At 32.8% G+C, this 13486-nt stretch overlaps 2 protein-coding genes across 3 annotated transcripts; one reads left to right on the top strand and one right to left on the bottom strand.

Moving 5' to 3' along the window:
- The first annotated feature begins 220 nt into the window (after positions 1-220).
- LOC149498809 (selenoprotein family protein) lies at positions 221-5076 on the top strand. The gene is made up of 4 exons (XM_089715922.1): positions 221-462; positions 3520-3578; positions 4081-4262; positions 4847-5076. The coding sequence occupies exons 1-4, from the start codon at positions 297-299 to the stop codon at positions 4914-4916; spliced, it is 477 nt and encodes a 158-aa protein (XP_089572048.1). The 5' UTR covers positions 221-296; the 3' UTR covers positions 4917-5076.
- A 1533-nt stretch (positions 5077-6609) lies between these two features.
- LOC149498808 (basic helix-loop-helix (bHLH) DNA-binding superfamily protein) lies at positions 6610-11499 on the bottom strand. 2 transcript variants are annotated; one of them, XM_089726309.1, is made up of 6 exons: positions 10928-11499; positions 9127-9252; positions 8186-8251; positions 8001-8066; positions 7415-7459; positions 6610-6972 (listed from the first exon to the last, which is right to left on the bottom strand). In XM_089726309.1, exons 2-6 carry the CDS (start codon positions 9223-9225, stop codon positions 6832-6834), a joined length of 417 nt encoding a protein of 138 aa, XP_089582435.1. In that variant the 5' UTR covers positions 9226-9252; positions 10928-11499; the 3' UTR covers positions 6610-6831. The 2 variants fall into 2 exon arrangements, with proteins under 2 accessions (XP_089582435.1, XP_089582440.1); XM_089726314.1 differs by having other exon boundaries at positions 8007-8066.
- Positions 11500-13486: the final 1987 nt, after the last annotated feature.

The raw sequence follows: 13486 nt of genomic DNA, 5'->3' as shown, positions 1-13486 counted from the left end.
CTAACCAAAAAAGAATATCATGAAATCAAGAACATCAAGCTCCAAAATTTCATAGAAGCAAATTTCGCCAGCCAATTAGCACATACATTAGTTTTACAAAAAATACATGAGAAATCTGAATTGATTGTACACTTAAAATTTTGTTACTTTAAAATCTAAAACGACACTGTTTGTTCTCCTAAATACGACATCGTTGTCAACGCCTTAAAAATCCCGAGCCGAGTCGTTGAGTCTACGGCTGCTGCCATCTTACTCCAGTTATTCGCAAGACTGAATTTCACAAGAGAGGAACCGATATGGATTTGCGTAGATATTGTGTGGCGTTGTTGTGGGTTTGTATTATATTGCCAATCGCATCATCAAAAGAGCAGCTGAGCTCAAGAGAATGCGAGGATCTGGGTTTCACTGGTCTTGCTTTGTGCTCTGATTGCAACACTTTTGCCGAGTATGTCAAGAATCAAGGTGATTAACTTTCGTGCCTTTCATTTTCCTTTGTTTCCTTTTCCAATTTCGTCATTTGGTCATAATTCTTTAATTAATTTATGGGTTCTGAATATTCTATCCAATTATCAAGCGTGTTTGTTGTTTTAGTTTCTAAAGTTTCCTCATTTACTGGATAATATGAATATTTGTTGGATTTTTTTTTTTTCTGCTCTACTTTGTTTGATAGATTATGTGGGAAAGATTCAAATTTTATGAAGGGCCAAATGCATAAATTGCCACCTGAACTTTATGAGAAAAACTTAGTGGCGCCCTCAATTTCTATGTTTACCATCAAACATATTGAAGTTGTAAAAATGCACCTATAAACACTTTAACTTATAAAATTGCACCTTCTAAACTCTTCAAATTATAATATCGTACTTATTGGACACTCGCAGAATAGCTAAGAAATGTGAAAACTGTTATTCCTTAATTTGTGTTACAAGATCCATAAAGGTCACACTAATTGAATGCATATCTGAAAATTGAAAATTTTGTAAATTTATGTTTATTAGTTGCAATTTCACAAGTTAAAGTGTCTAATGAGCACATTTTATAAGTTGAAGGGCTTAATAGGTCAATTAAAAGTTGAGAGTGCCAGTAGGCTTTTCTTGCAAAGTTCAAGTGCCAATTTATGTATTAAGCCTATTCAAAAAGATATTCTTAAATTCCAAGTTGGCTGGAAAAAGCATAAAAGATTGCATCAATCTAACAATGTCGCTGATTTTGTACGAAGCGAGATGATGGAGCTTTATACCTTTTTTCTAATGAAATGTTGATATTAGGTTACATGATATACTAATTGGCAGAGCAGCACCATTCGACTCCTCTCCATTTATCTTATTGTAAAGTTATAATTAATTATTCTGGTGATATTGTCAATTTGGGCTAGCCATTATATTAGGAGCTTCTCATGGTTCTTATCATTTTTCTGTCCTGTCTTCTTCTTTGATCTTTCGAGTTGTGAAGGTAAGGTATCGGTAGTATTGTGCCACATTCGCCATTCGTGAGAAACCATTAAGATGCCTTAATTTCAAATTTCCTTAATGATGCACTTCATGAAATTTCTGGGCTTCATGGTAGCTCAATGTCTCAGTGATATTTATTTGAAAAATCTGGATGTTGGGTTTGGAAAAATCTAGGTTGCCAATTGTAATGTCATCTATGTTTTATTAACTAAGCTAAAAAGACTATGACATGCTCTGAGCCTAAGAATCTAAGAAGAAGCATAGAAAGATTGAAATACGGATAAGAAGATGATTTCTAAATTTATATAAGGTAGCTGCTTTGGGATTTGAACTCATAAGCGCAAGGTTACAGTGAACCAATCTTGCTATTGCTCCAACATTTCATGGTGCAATGAGTCAATGACTAAAAGTAGAAGAACTTTTTGATCTTTACTTCAAATCCTACTTCCTCCCCATTTGCAAGATGGAACTAATGCAAGTGTATACTTTTTTTTATATCTATAAAATTCTTATCGACAAAAGTTATACTGATGAAAGCATAACCAATTACTAAATGAAAAAGAAAGAGGGAAGAGCACTTTCCCTACTATGAACTTCTGATAATAGTTCAGTTGATGAAATTTTTAGTATTTGACATATCTATTAGTTTGTTTTAGAAATGAATTTTAATTAGATATTAAAAGGCTTATTTTCTATTTGTTTTCTTTGAAGAATAACATGTTCCCACTTCAAAAGTTTCATTTTAACTGTGATCATTTCTGCACGACTACCCCCCAGCCCCCCACCTTCCCCACCACCACCTACCCCCTGCCTTTTTCCTTTTTGGCTTTAGATGGATTTTCTTTGTTAATTCTTTAGAATGAAATGTTCCTAACTAAAAGGTTTCCGTTTGTAATATTAGAACATTTAAACATTTTAACTTGGATTTAAATGTTTTTCATCTAAGATTAAAATTGATTGATGGTACCAATAAGTGCTCTTCGTAAAACTCAATCAAGGCTTAAAAGGGACCTTTTTCTTTTCTTCCAACACTTCCATCTCAACGATGCACATTGTGAGATGATGCAGATATATTTGCACTTTTGGATGGATAAACTTCTTAATTCACAGTTCCGAACATGGTTTACTTTGGGTTGAGAAAACCTTTAAAGTGTGTAGATATGATAAATGCTCTGAGCAGAAAATTGTTTCACAGACACATTAATGCATGCATGAGTCCTGTCAATTTAAGGTTAATGATGTCGTCTAACTTTGCATATTTCACTATATCATGTTATTCATGCATGGCATTTTGCAATCTTTCATAAAGTTCTTAAAGATGCAATATTTTGCTACATCCTTGCACATGTTTTAATGCATCTTCTTGGATGTATGCACCAACCCAATATCAAGCATAGTGGTGATAAGAGCACTCTATCACAGCCTAAAAATATTTTGTCTCGTTATAGATGACTTGACCTGTGAAATATGGTTTATGGAGCTTAAAGTCTGACAATATGGCTTTCTTTCCCGGCTTTTGATCTTTAAACCTGGCTGTTGGTATTACTCTGTATATTCATAAACTTCGAAGTTGTTTGAACTCGTTGATCACTAACTTTCTTCTAGCATTAAGTACTGCTATGTCCATCAACAACTGTTTATTTTCCATCTTTTGATTCTTTAGACTTTCTGTGAGCATTACTCTGGATATTCATAAAGACAAGAATTTTATGCTCTGCAAATTTGAACTTGTTGAGTTATAACTCTTGTTGGCAGGAAAGTAATGCATGCAGTAGTATGCAAATTAGTTGTCCAAGCAAGGAATTCTAGTTTTAAAAAGAAACTTGTTACTGTTGAACACATATTTAACTAGTTTCTGCATTGCAAATTGGCTGAAAATGATTGACAAAGTCTCTATGTCCCGGGTGAAACAAGTTCACGAGATATTGAATGATGGCATACTGGAGTCAACTCTTTGGTAGATATAGCTGTCCAATTATATGAATTATTTACAGTTTTTTTTTTTTTTTTTTTTTTTTTTTTTTTTTTTTGCGGATAATAGTAATCTAAGGTTAAGTGGTTGTTGCAGAGTTGGTGTCTGACTGTTTGAAGTGCTGCACTGAGGATTCCGATGACTCCTTGAGCAAGGTATGTATCATGTTGCAGGATAATAGGATGCTGCAAATCTCAAATACATTGTGAAAGATGATCTTTATTTCAACTTATTTCTTTTATGCATTTCTAACAACATGGCATGCTCATCCTGATATCATTTATGATATTCAAACTAAGCATTTTCATCATGCTACAGAAATTTTGAACTTGCCCAAAATTGTACTTGAATGAACTTGGATTGAACATTTCAGAAAACCTAGTAATTGTGCAAGCTTTGAATGTTGTTCATTCACTGGTTGTGGCAACCATTAGTAGTTGGTGCACTTAAATGACTGTATATGATGCGTATTTGTTGCAGAATCTTAGTTATAAAATAATAATGTTATAACACCTCATGAGATATGTGTATTATGACTTGCATTATATTATTACAATGAGAAAATTTAGATAACAGCCCGTGTATGAAGTTGATAGATTGATATGAATAAAGTCCACTCAACGACATCAAAAGAAATCTAACTCTGTGAAACTGCAGATTACCTATTCTGGCGCATTACTGGAGGTTTGCATGAGAAAATTGGTGTTTTATCCTGAAATTGTTGGTTTCATTGAAGAAGAGAAGGATCAGTTTCCCACAGTTAAAGTTCAATATGTTTTCAATTCTCCTCCAAAATTGATCTTGCTGGATGATGAGGGTCAGCATAAAGAAACCGTTAGGTAAGCTGCATTCCTTTTTGTTTATTTCTGTTCTTGCATAACAACAATCAAATAGATACTTGGGCATTTTGATCATAGATAATGACTTAACCTGGCTCACAATGTTAGAAGCAAAGTGTTTAAACTTTTTCTAGATCTTAGTATTTGATCATATCTTGCTGCTCGGCTGTAGTTCAACTTCAAGGGGCCTCTTATCCTGGCCTCAATTACTATGTGAACAAAAACAATACAATATCATTCCACATACATTTACATATAGACCCACACCTGTCTTTGCGTACTAAGTTGATTCCTGGCCTGATAATCTGAAAAGAGTCGCATTATCCTTTTTGCATAGCATGCGACAATTAATTAATTTTGGTTGCTACGTAAATGTCTACTTTGCGAATTATGTAGAATAGCTGTAATATCTGATGGAGAAGATTGTATTGAAGTGGTATTTGAAATTAGGAATTATGTAACTGTGTGTTTTGGTCTTTTGGAGGAAATAGCAGCTTAAGTCCTGGAATTACATTTTTCATGCATCAATATTGCATTTTTCTAACAATGATTTCTTTTCTCATCCTATTATTTTACTCATGCAGAATTGACAACTGGAAACGTGAACATCTGTTGCAGTTCCTGCGTGAAAAGGTTAAACATGCTTCATCCTAACAATCTATCCTATGATTTCTGTCTTAATTTTTTAAGTTGTACTTGAATATTGCTGAGGAAATGAAATCAAGAAGATTGCACTGGTAATCAAATTTAAACAAAGATTGCACTGTGATGAATACTAATGAGATGAATTAAGGGCAAGCACTTGCTTTTGCAACTTTCTAGCCTCCATTTGTTTTGCAGAAGAAAATTTATGTGGAAAACATTTTCGAGAAAATAATCCATTTTTCGTTATTTGTTTACAATAGAAAATCAATTAGAAGTTACTCTTTGTTCACAAATATAAGTCAGTTTCGAGAATATCTGGGAGTAATTAATAAAGTTTTTTCTAATTTTATCCTTATTTAAATTAAATGCAATAACTATTCTACAGTTTTCTAATTTAGTTAAATCAATGAACATTTTATTGTTGTGCATTAAACTTGTATTTGTAGATGAGTGGCTGGTGGGCTATGGATGTTTTCCTTTTTTTTCTTTTTTTCTTTTTATAAATGAGTTTGTTAATATTTGGAAAATAATATAAAATAGATCGCTGAATCCGAAAACTCGTAAGCATGACGCACACAGATTTGCTGAACCATTTTCCAGAGAAAAATATAATGGTGATGTTGCATTTAATGTGGAAAAGGCTTTAGTTAGTAAACCATTACTCACTGACACTGAGCACTGCTTTTTTCTAATGGAAAAAAGCTGATAACAACTACCGTAATTATAAATACGGAAACTCTGCTATTTCAGACTGCAGACTGAAGGAGAGAGAGAGAGTTCTGAGAACTGCTTTTTTCTGCTGGAAAAAAGCTGATAACAAGAGAGAGAGAGAGAGAGAGAGAGAGAGCTCCATCATTTGAATTTTGGGGCATATATTAATAAAACTTTTGATTGAAATCAATTAAAATTTTCAAAATTTGGTAAAATTATCACCAACAAAATTAAAGATTTGATTAACAAATTTATAAGGTTAAAAGTGATTAAAGCAACTCCCATGAAATTTCAAATTTAACGATCTAATATAATGATGATTCAAGGGCAACTATGTTTTTAACTTTATGATTAGTATTCTTAACGATAAGATTAATCTGTTTTTTCTTTCCCTTTCAATTTTGAGTTTTGACCTAAGTGTTTAACTCTTACAATAGAATGTAACCGACCGTTAGAAGACTTAGGGCAATATATATTTTAAATTTTAATGTTAACACCTATCAAACTTTTACCAACCAAAACTAAATCAAAGAGGCCCACCAAAAAACCAAACTTTTACCAACCACCCTTAATTTCATCAAACTTCGAACTCGATCTTCCATTCTTCACATAAGTAAAAAGACCAATTAATAAATCACATCCAAACCATAATATGCCCAAATTTTTAAATTGTAACATAAAACGTCAATTTGTACGAGTACTAAAAGTTTTAGTATCAAAGTTTACAAAATTTGATGATCAAAGCCAACGAGTAAAATTAAGCCACCATTTAAGTGTATCAACTGTAAATTGAAGTTCTCAATAGTATATTTACAGCCAGCCAATGACATATTTCAAAGAAAAGAGAACATCAAATACATAAAGCATGAACCAACTCCCCATATATTCATTAATCCTTTGTTTTACAATTATTGAGGTTTACAAATATACAATTTTTTTTCTAATTAGGAAAGAGATAAACATACCTTACTAGGATGCCTAGATCCCATCATTGGCTTAAAACCATAACCACGATGGTTTTTCTTTGAAAGATTGACCAACATTACATTATATATAGAAGACTATTCTGCTGAGCTTCTGTTACAAAGTTTGCTTCTGCTTGACAAAAATTTGTTGAGCATAATATAAGTAGGTTACCTTTACACCATCAAGTCTATTCATTCCTAAATGACCTTCCAATGTTGCTTAACTATAATTATGTGATTGGGAATAGTTAAATTGCCTTCTCAAATTTGGGAGAAGTGGTCTTGATGGGGGCCCAGAGATCTGCACCATTGCTGCGCGCAACTCCGAGGGTGCACGAGATTGGTACAAGACATAAACCTCTGCTTCTCAGACTGTATTGCTCCAATTCCTGCATGAGTAAGTCAAACCCTTCAGCAAATGGCGGTGAACAATATAGGATTCCATAGTAATGCTTGAAACAGAGATTAAAACCGTAACGTGGATTCACATGAACCATCATCACAGAAGTAAAAAAAAAAAAAAAAAAATTGATCAAATAAAAAATTACTGGAGACTGCATGGTGCAGTTTGATTTTTGAGTAAACATTTTAGAACATTCAAATTCAAGTAAACAGTAGCAAGGTCTCTATTCTCAAATGGAGATTTTATGTTTGAAGTGTCATGCACGATAGATTATCTAATGTGTGGTATTGGTATCTAACTATTGTTCAGATGTTTTAGAGAACTGCTTTCAAACAATGGCTTTGCTTTTTGTTGCAAACAATGATTGACTACTTCCATAACAAAGTTCTTCAAATTTATAATGTTATACAAATCCAATTCACATTCACCTGCAGCTGAGCTGGAGTAACTTGGAGGTAAGGAGCACTCAACACCTGAAACCATCCCAAGAAGGCAAAGAATGAGAGATCAAAGTAAAAACTGTCATGCGAACATTATAACAAAAGCACTGTCATCCCCTAGTTCTAACCATTTATTAACACTCCCATTGCTATTCAAATGTCAAATTTTCTAGTTAATACTAAAGAAAGCTACATTGATGCTTCTTTTACATTAATATTTTTTGGATTGCAAAGAAGTCTCAACATATAATTACTAATTAGACCAACCAAATAGCTAACGGTTGGTAATGGATTATGTCCAGCTGTTCTCTGGGTGGGAATCACGACTGTCTGACAAGAAAGTTGTTCCAATTTCATGTAATTTTAAGAGATGACAGCAGCCAGAACATAATAGCTCCTACATCACATCTCATAAACCGCGTCTTATTCTCAAATATAAACTTAACAGCTAAAGAATTTTAAAATGGTTTCCATTGAATGAAAGTCTACATATAAGATGTTTTCTGAATTTGTAGTAAAGTAAACAGGTTGTCATTAGGATAATGCAAGTAAAATAAGCAAGAGAAGGCCAAACCTTAACTTGTTCATGAAGAAAACGTATGTATTCCATTGCCTCCAAAAGGACAGACGCTGTGTCTGTCTGCAAAATATAACACAAGGCAAATGAATGAGCTATAATCTAATAAGCATGCAGCACAATCAATCTTTGAAGACATCCGCATGGTTTTTAATTTAAGAATAAGAGATCCCCATTATTACCTTCCCATACGGTGAAACAAGCTGCTGCAGGGCTACAATGCGTTCACCAAGCTTCTCTTTTCTCTCCTATTCCAGAACAAAAATAAGAAGCAGAATTGAGCTGCTAAAATTTCATGTGATAAAGTAAAATAACCAGCAAATAAAAAAAGGTTAGGATTGGATTTATTAAAGGCTTAGAACTTTGTGCCCTTAGCACCAAAGAAGTTATTGGAATCAAGTTTAAGCAAATATTGCTTGACAGCATTATTTGCGTAAATGAGTAATTATGACCAAACAACCTATTTTTATTAAATTGTGATGTCATTAAAGTACTGTAAAATTTAAAGAAAACTGTCCATCATAATGCAAACTACTTCGCAACTGCTATTTATTAATCATGATTCTTCACTTTGGGGCTAATGCAAACTACGTCAGAACTGCTATTTATTAATCATGCTTCTTCACTTTGGGGCTACTTTCTTCTATAATGACAAATAAAAGCTGTCCTCATCCAGCTTTACAAATTTTAGTTCAAATGTCAGGAATATTCCTCCCTACCAGAATTAAAAATGGGGTCAGCTAGGCCAATGGCAAGCCCTGGCCCAAATCCGTGGTTTTTAGCTCATCCTGTAGATTTATGATTTCTAGATTGCAAAAATAGTGCTAAGGCAAGGATGAAACAAAAGCCAAGAAAGACAAGAAAACAAGCTAGGAGCCCCTAGGAGAAAAGAAAAGATTGCCAAGGATAAAAAATGGTGGTTGACAGGAAGCTAATACCAAAGGTTTCATGGATCTCATTCTATGTACTGAGAATACTTACAAGAGCCAACTATCTTACTATATCTATATGGTCATATTTTTTTTTTTTTATCCCATAAACTCAGTAAACATAACAAAGGAATAAGAATCCATATCCCAGCTGGGGAAATGTAAAAGTAAAAGGGAGGGCTGCAGGGTGAAACCTTTGTGGAAATAGAAAGATCAGCCTTATGTCGTTTGGTTGCAATAGAAGTGAGACTGCCTTGGTCAACAGAGCAGGGACTTCTTTTGTTTTCCATCATCTTTTTCAACACAATCGCTTATTCTCCCTACATAGAAACGTCCATATTAAATCAGAGATCAAAGCAACACATGCAATTAAGATTTTGTTCAGCAACTAATGACACCAAAACAGGACATCTAAAAGAGCCTGACAAGTTCAATTGATAAATAGAACTCAAACCATTTCAAATGGGCATCCAAATCAGAAGTGGCAACAAATCCAAATAGTATAACAACCAAATTGACAGGTACCGATGTGATACACATGTTCACTGATTTTCACAGCAGTAAAGATCTAAGCAGAATCTGACTGCTTCTATGTCTTGCAACAAAATGATTTTCCCAAACACATTTTCCACACTGATGTCCCTTCATTTGTGACTATTAAAAAATAACATAATCCTTTAGCGGGCAAGAACAAGAAATCAGGAAATTTATTGTAGATTGTCATAATTCTATGTATTCATAAATGATCACAATTCAATAGTTGGCGTTTATAATTTTGATCTATGCCTAGAAGATACAATTAGTAGAGCCTCAAAACTACAGAAATAGTGTTGAAAGGCCAGGGCTAGTTTGGGACAGTGGACTGGTGACTGCTAAAAGTTCCCATTCCAAAGATTGCAAGGACTAAGCACCTCAAGAAAAAGATAACTGTAATTTTTTCTTTTTTAAAAAAAAAAACTGGGAAAAGATAATTATAGTTGAACATTCATTAGAGTCGATCTTGATTGAAGGAAGCATCTAAGGTAAATCACAAGTTATGGACCCACCACTGAGCTCAATCACAGTATCATTATACCATAAAATACTCAAATATTATAATAAATGTACACGGCACCTTGGGAAACAAAAACAAATAAAAATCATAGTTCATGTTATGAAGAGGAAAACATGCACTGTTTCGGTCAGAGATTAACTATCCACAAGAAAGCAAAGCTAAACAAGACAACAATACATGCCTATTTAATAATTAAAATACAGCTACATACTTAAATATAATATCTCATTAATTAATCAATTGCATGATCACAAACAGACAGAAGTTCCATTAAGTAATGAAACACACAATCAAATTGTTGTTTTAATATTACCAATAAATAAACAAATGCATGGAATCAATTGCATATCTCTTGACACATCCTTAATTTTTTATAATTAGAGCAAGAAGCCAAGAACACATCATTTGATTAGTCACACTCAAGTTCGATAAACAAATCTGATGGTTAAAATTAAACCAAATATAATATATGATATATCATCACACAATAAAGAAATAAATGAACATAGTATTGTAATGATTTTGCCACTGTGACAGAGAACAAAATCAAAATTGAATAGAAGATTTTTTTGTGGGCCCTGAATGTAATTTATATCATATCAAGCGTGAACGGAACATTGATGCATTCAATTTGCTGATAGGAATGTAATCTACCCAGCTCCTTTTATTTAATTAAACATCAAGCAATGTTTTAATTGATAATCTAAAAATTCACCTAACCCAGAAGGCAAAAGAAAATCTTTGAAAGGAAAAATACGACCACTATGAATCCCAAAGTAGAAAGGGAAATCTGCGCATAAATAAGTTGAAATATGAAAGTGACAAACTTAATCCACTAGATAGAGTGAACAAGAAATTTTTGAGTGTTGTGATTAATAAAAATTAAATTAGAAGTTAAAAAAGAAGAGTGAAAAAACGTTTATAAGCGTTAGAGAACTCACCAAGAATTCAGAGACTGCATTGGCAAAGGAGCTCAAACTGAAATCTGAAGCTTTATAATATTAAAATCCTAAGAAACCCACCCCCAAAAATCAGTCAAAATTCGACAAATATATGGTGAAAGCCAACAAGAATGGCTTTAATTTTAGTTTTTGTCAATACACAAAAATGACCCAAAAGAAGCCTTCTTTCTCCCTCTTCTCTCTCTCTCTCTCTCTCTTCTCCGCAGAAAACGCTGAGACTTTATGCTAAAAATTGTCAGTTCTTGCGTCTTTAAAGTTGAAACTTTTACGTTCAATAAGTGAACTCTTATTAGAGACAAGAGCACGAATTAACAGAGAATCACTTCAATCCAAAGACCAAAACTTTAATAATGATGTTGAAAAAGAAAAGGAAGTGTCCTAATAAACCCAGCAATCTGTGAGAAGGCTATAGAAAACGACGCCGTAGAAGGTGGTGGAGGACGAAACAGAGGCGAGAGAGAGTGTGAAAGAGGCTAGGAGGCGAGAGAGACAGGAGAACTGAGACGGTACTTGAAAGGGCGTTTTATAATGGTTTTGGAAAATGTTGTAATAAAAAAATAAAATAAAAAATGTTCTTATTTATGTAAACAACATATCCTAAAATATATAATTTTTTTTATAATTTTGTTATTAGTGACAGCTAATATCCAACCATGCATAGAGAGAGAGAGTTCGATTTAACTCAAGATGAAGTCATTGTCATAACCATGGTCGAAAATGACCATATTGAAGTGTATGACTATACACATTTCTGTTTCATTTCACTTTCCAACAATGGCTAGGCTGTTGTCACTTTGCCTGAGCATTGCAGCTATTAGTCCTTATATAACTGCTATTCTCTCCAATAGTCAAGCGTAGAAGATGGAAACGCGTTGGGTATAAATCGGGTATTACATTATTTGAAATTTAAATAATTATCAAATTCGATCGAAATTAATCGATTTCGATTATTTCAATTCCGATGAAAAAAATAACCAAAATCAGCCAAAAATGTATTGGAACTGTGTTGTAAGTAAAATCAATCAGCATCGAGATTAAAATCAAACGGGTTCAATTTAAATCAAAACTAATACTCTTGTATATTAGAACCACTAGTTTTAGACTGTTGGGGTTGTGCAAAATCACGTATCGAACCAAACCAACTCAATTACATATTCAAGAGTGTTTGATTAGTTGGTTTGAACCGAAGTTACCGTTTAGTTCGAGTCAGTTTCATAAAAATTAATCGGTTGGGTTTAAAAATTGAACCGACATGCCAAACACAAACCAAAACTAGGCAAATCAACTAGTTTCGTTTGAATCGGTTTGGTTCAGATGCTACTGTCGGTTCGATTTGATTTGGTGTCCAAAAGCTTTCGATTTTTATTTTTTGGCCATTGTTTTATTTGAACCAAATCGACCGTTTGTTGACCCTTGATACCAATACTCCAACGTTTTATTTATTGAAAAAAGAATGTGACTGTAATAATTTGTAATATTTCATTTCAAAAAGTTAAATATATGTTAATAATATTTATTTTTTACATATGATATTTCACTCTACTTATCTCCTTTTACTATTAAGAAATGTGTTTGGAAACAGATTTTTAAGTAGCTTTAATCAAAACCCTATGTGCTACGTTTTATAGTGTTAGGTAACATAGCATTTGAACTGGCTTTTAAAATTTAAAGCAGTGTTTTATGAAAAGTTAGCTCATGTAACGTTTAGATTTTAACGTTTGCATAAAAGACTACTCAAACAGCTAACACTTAAATTCTTACTAAAAGTCTAAAACAGATAATAACTACCGAAAAATAGCTAATTTTCTCCTACATACCCTGCGTTGCTTTCTAGTTTGCTTCTTTTTATATGCATGTAAAACAATATAACGTCATACTCTACCGAGTATAAATTGTCCTTAACCTTGTCGAAAGATCAAATTTACAAAATTACATGCAGAACAAATTCAGTGAAGATGTCTTTCTAATCAAATGAAAATATTATGATGAAACATTTCCATGGAATAATGGAAGCATATTCTATATATTTTCCTTTCAAATCATTTCCAAATCTAATTGGTACTATTTAACACATGCCTTGGTTCATACACTATATAAATAGCCTTAAATCAAATGAAATGAAAAAAAAAAATGATTAATAAAATATTAGAGCCAAAAATGATAGTATAAATTTGTAAATTAAATATACTTCATATGTCTAGAGAGAAAATTATTTGCTCGAATTTCATACTGTGTTTGGGAAGGAGAGGAAAGAAAATAACGAGGTAAAATATAAAAGAATTTTTTCTCCATCCGTGAGAGGAAAATGAGGAGAGTAAGTAATTTTATAAACAGTGAAATTATAAATTTAACATTTACTTTTTTTTTTTTTTTAATTGGTGGAAGTACAACAAATGGGAGGGCAAAATTATAATTTTAATTATTTTTCACCAATTTTCCTCCCTAATTGGAAAGAAAATTGTATGTGGGGACCAAAATATATCTCCCTTTATATTTCTTTACTCTCATGTTTTCTTCCTTTCTTTGGGAAAAAAGTGA

Source organism: Jatropha curcas, chromosome 1 (genome assembly GCF_041381405.1).
Source record: "Jatropha curcas cultivar XTBG-Jc1 chromosome 1, XTBG_Jcur_1.0, whole genome shotgun sequence".
Taxonomy (NCBI): Eukaryota; Viridiplantae; Streptophyta; class Magnoliopsida; order Malpighiales; family Euphorbiaceae; genus Jatropha; species Jatropha curcas.
This window is presented reverse-complemented; position numbering and strand designations above follow the sequence as displayed.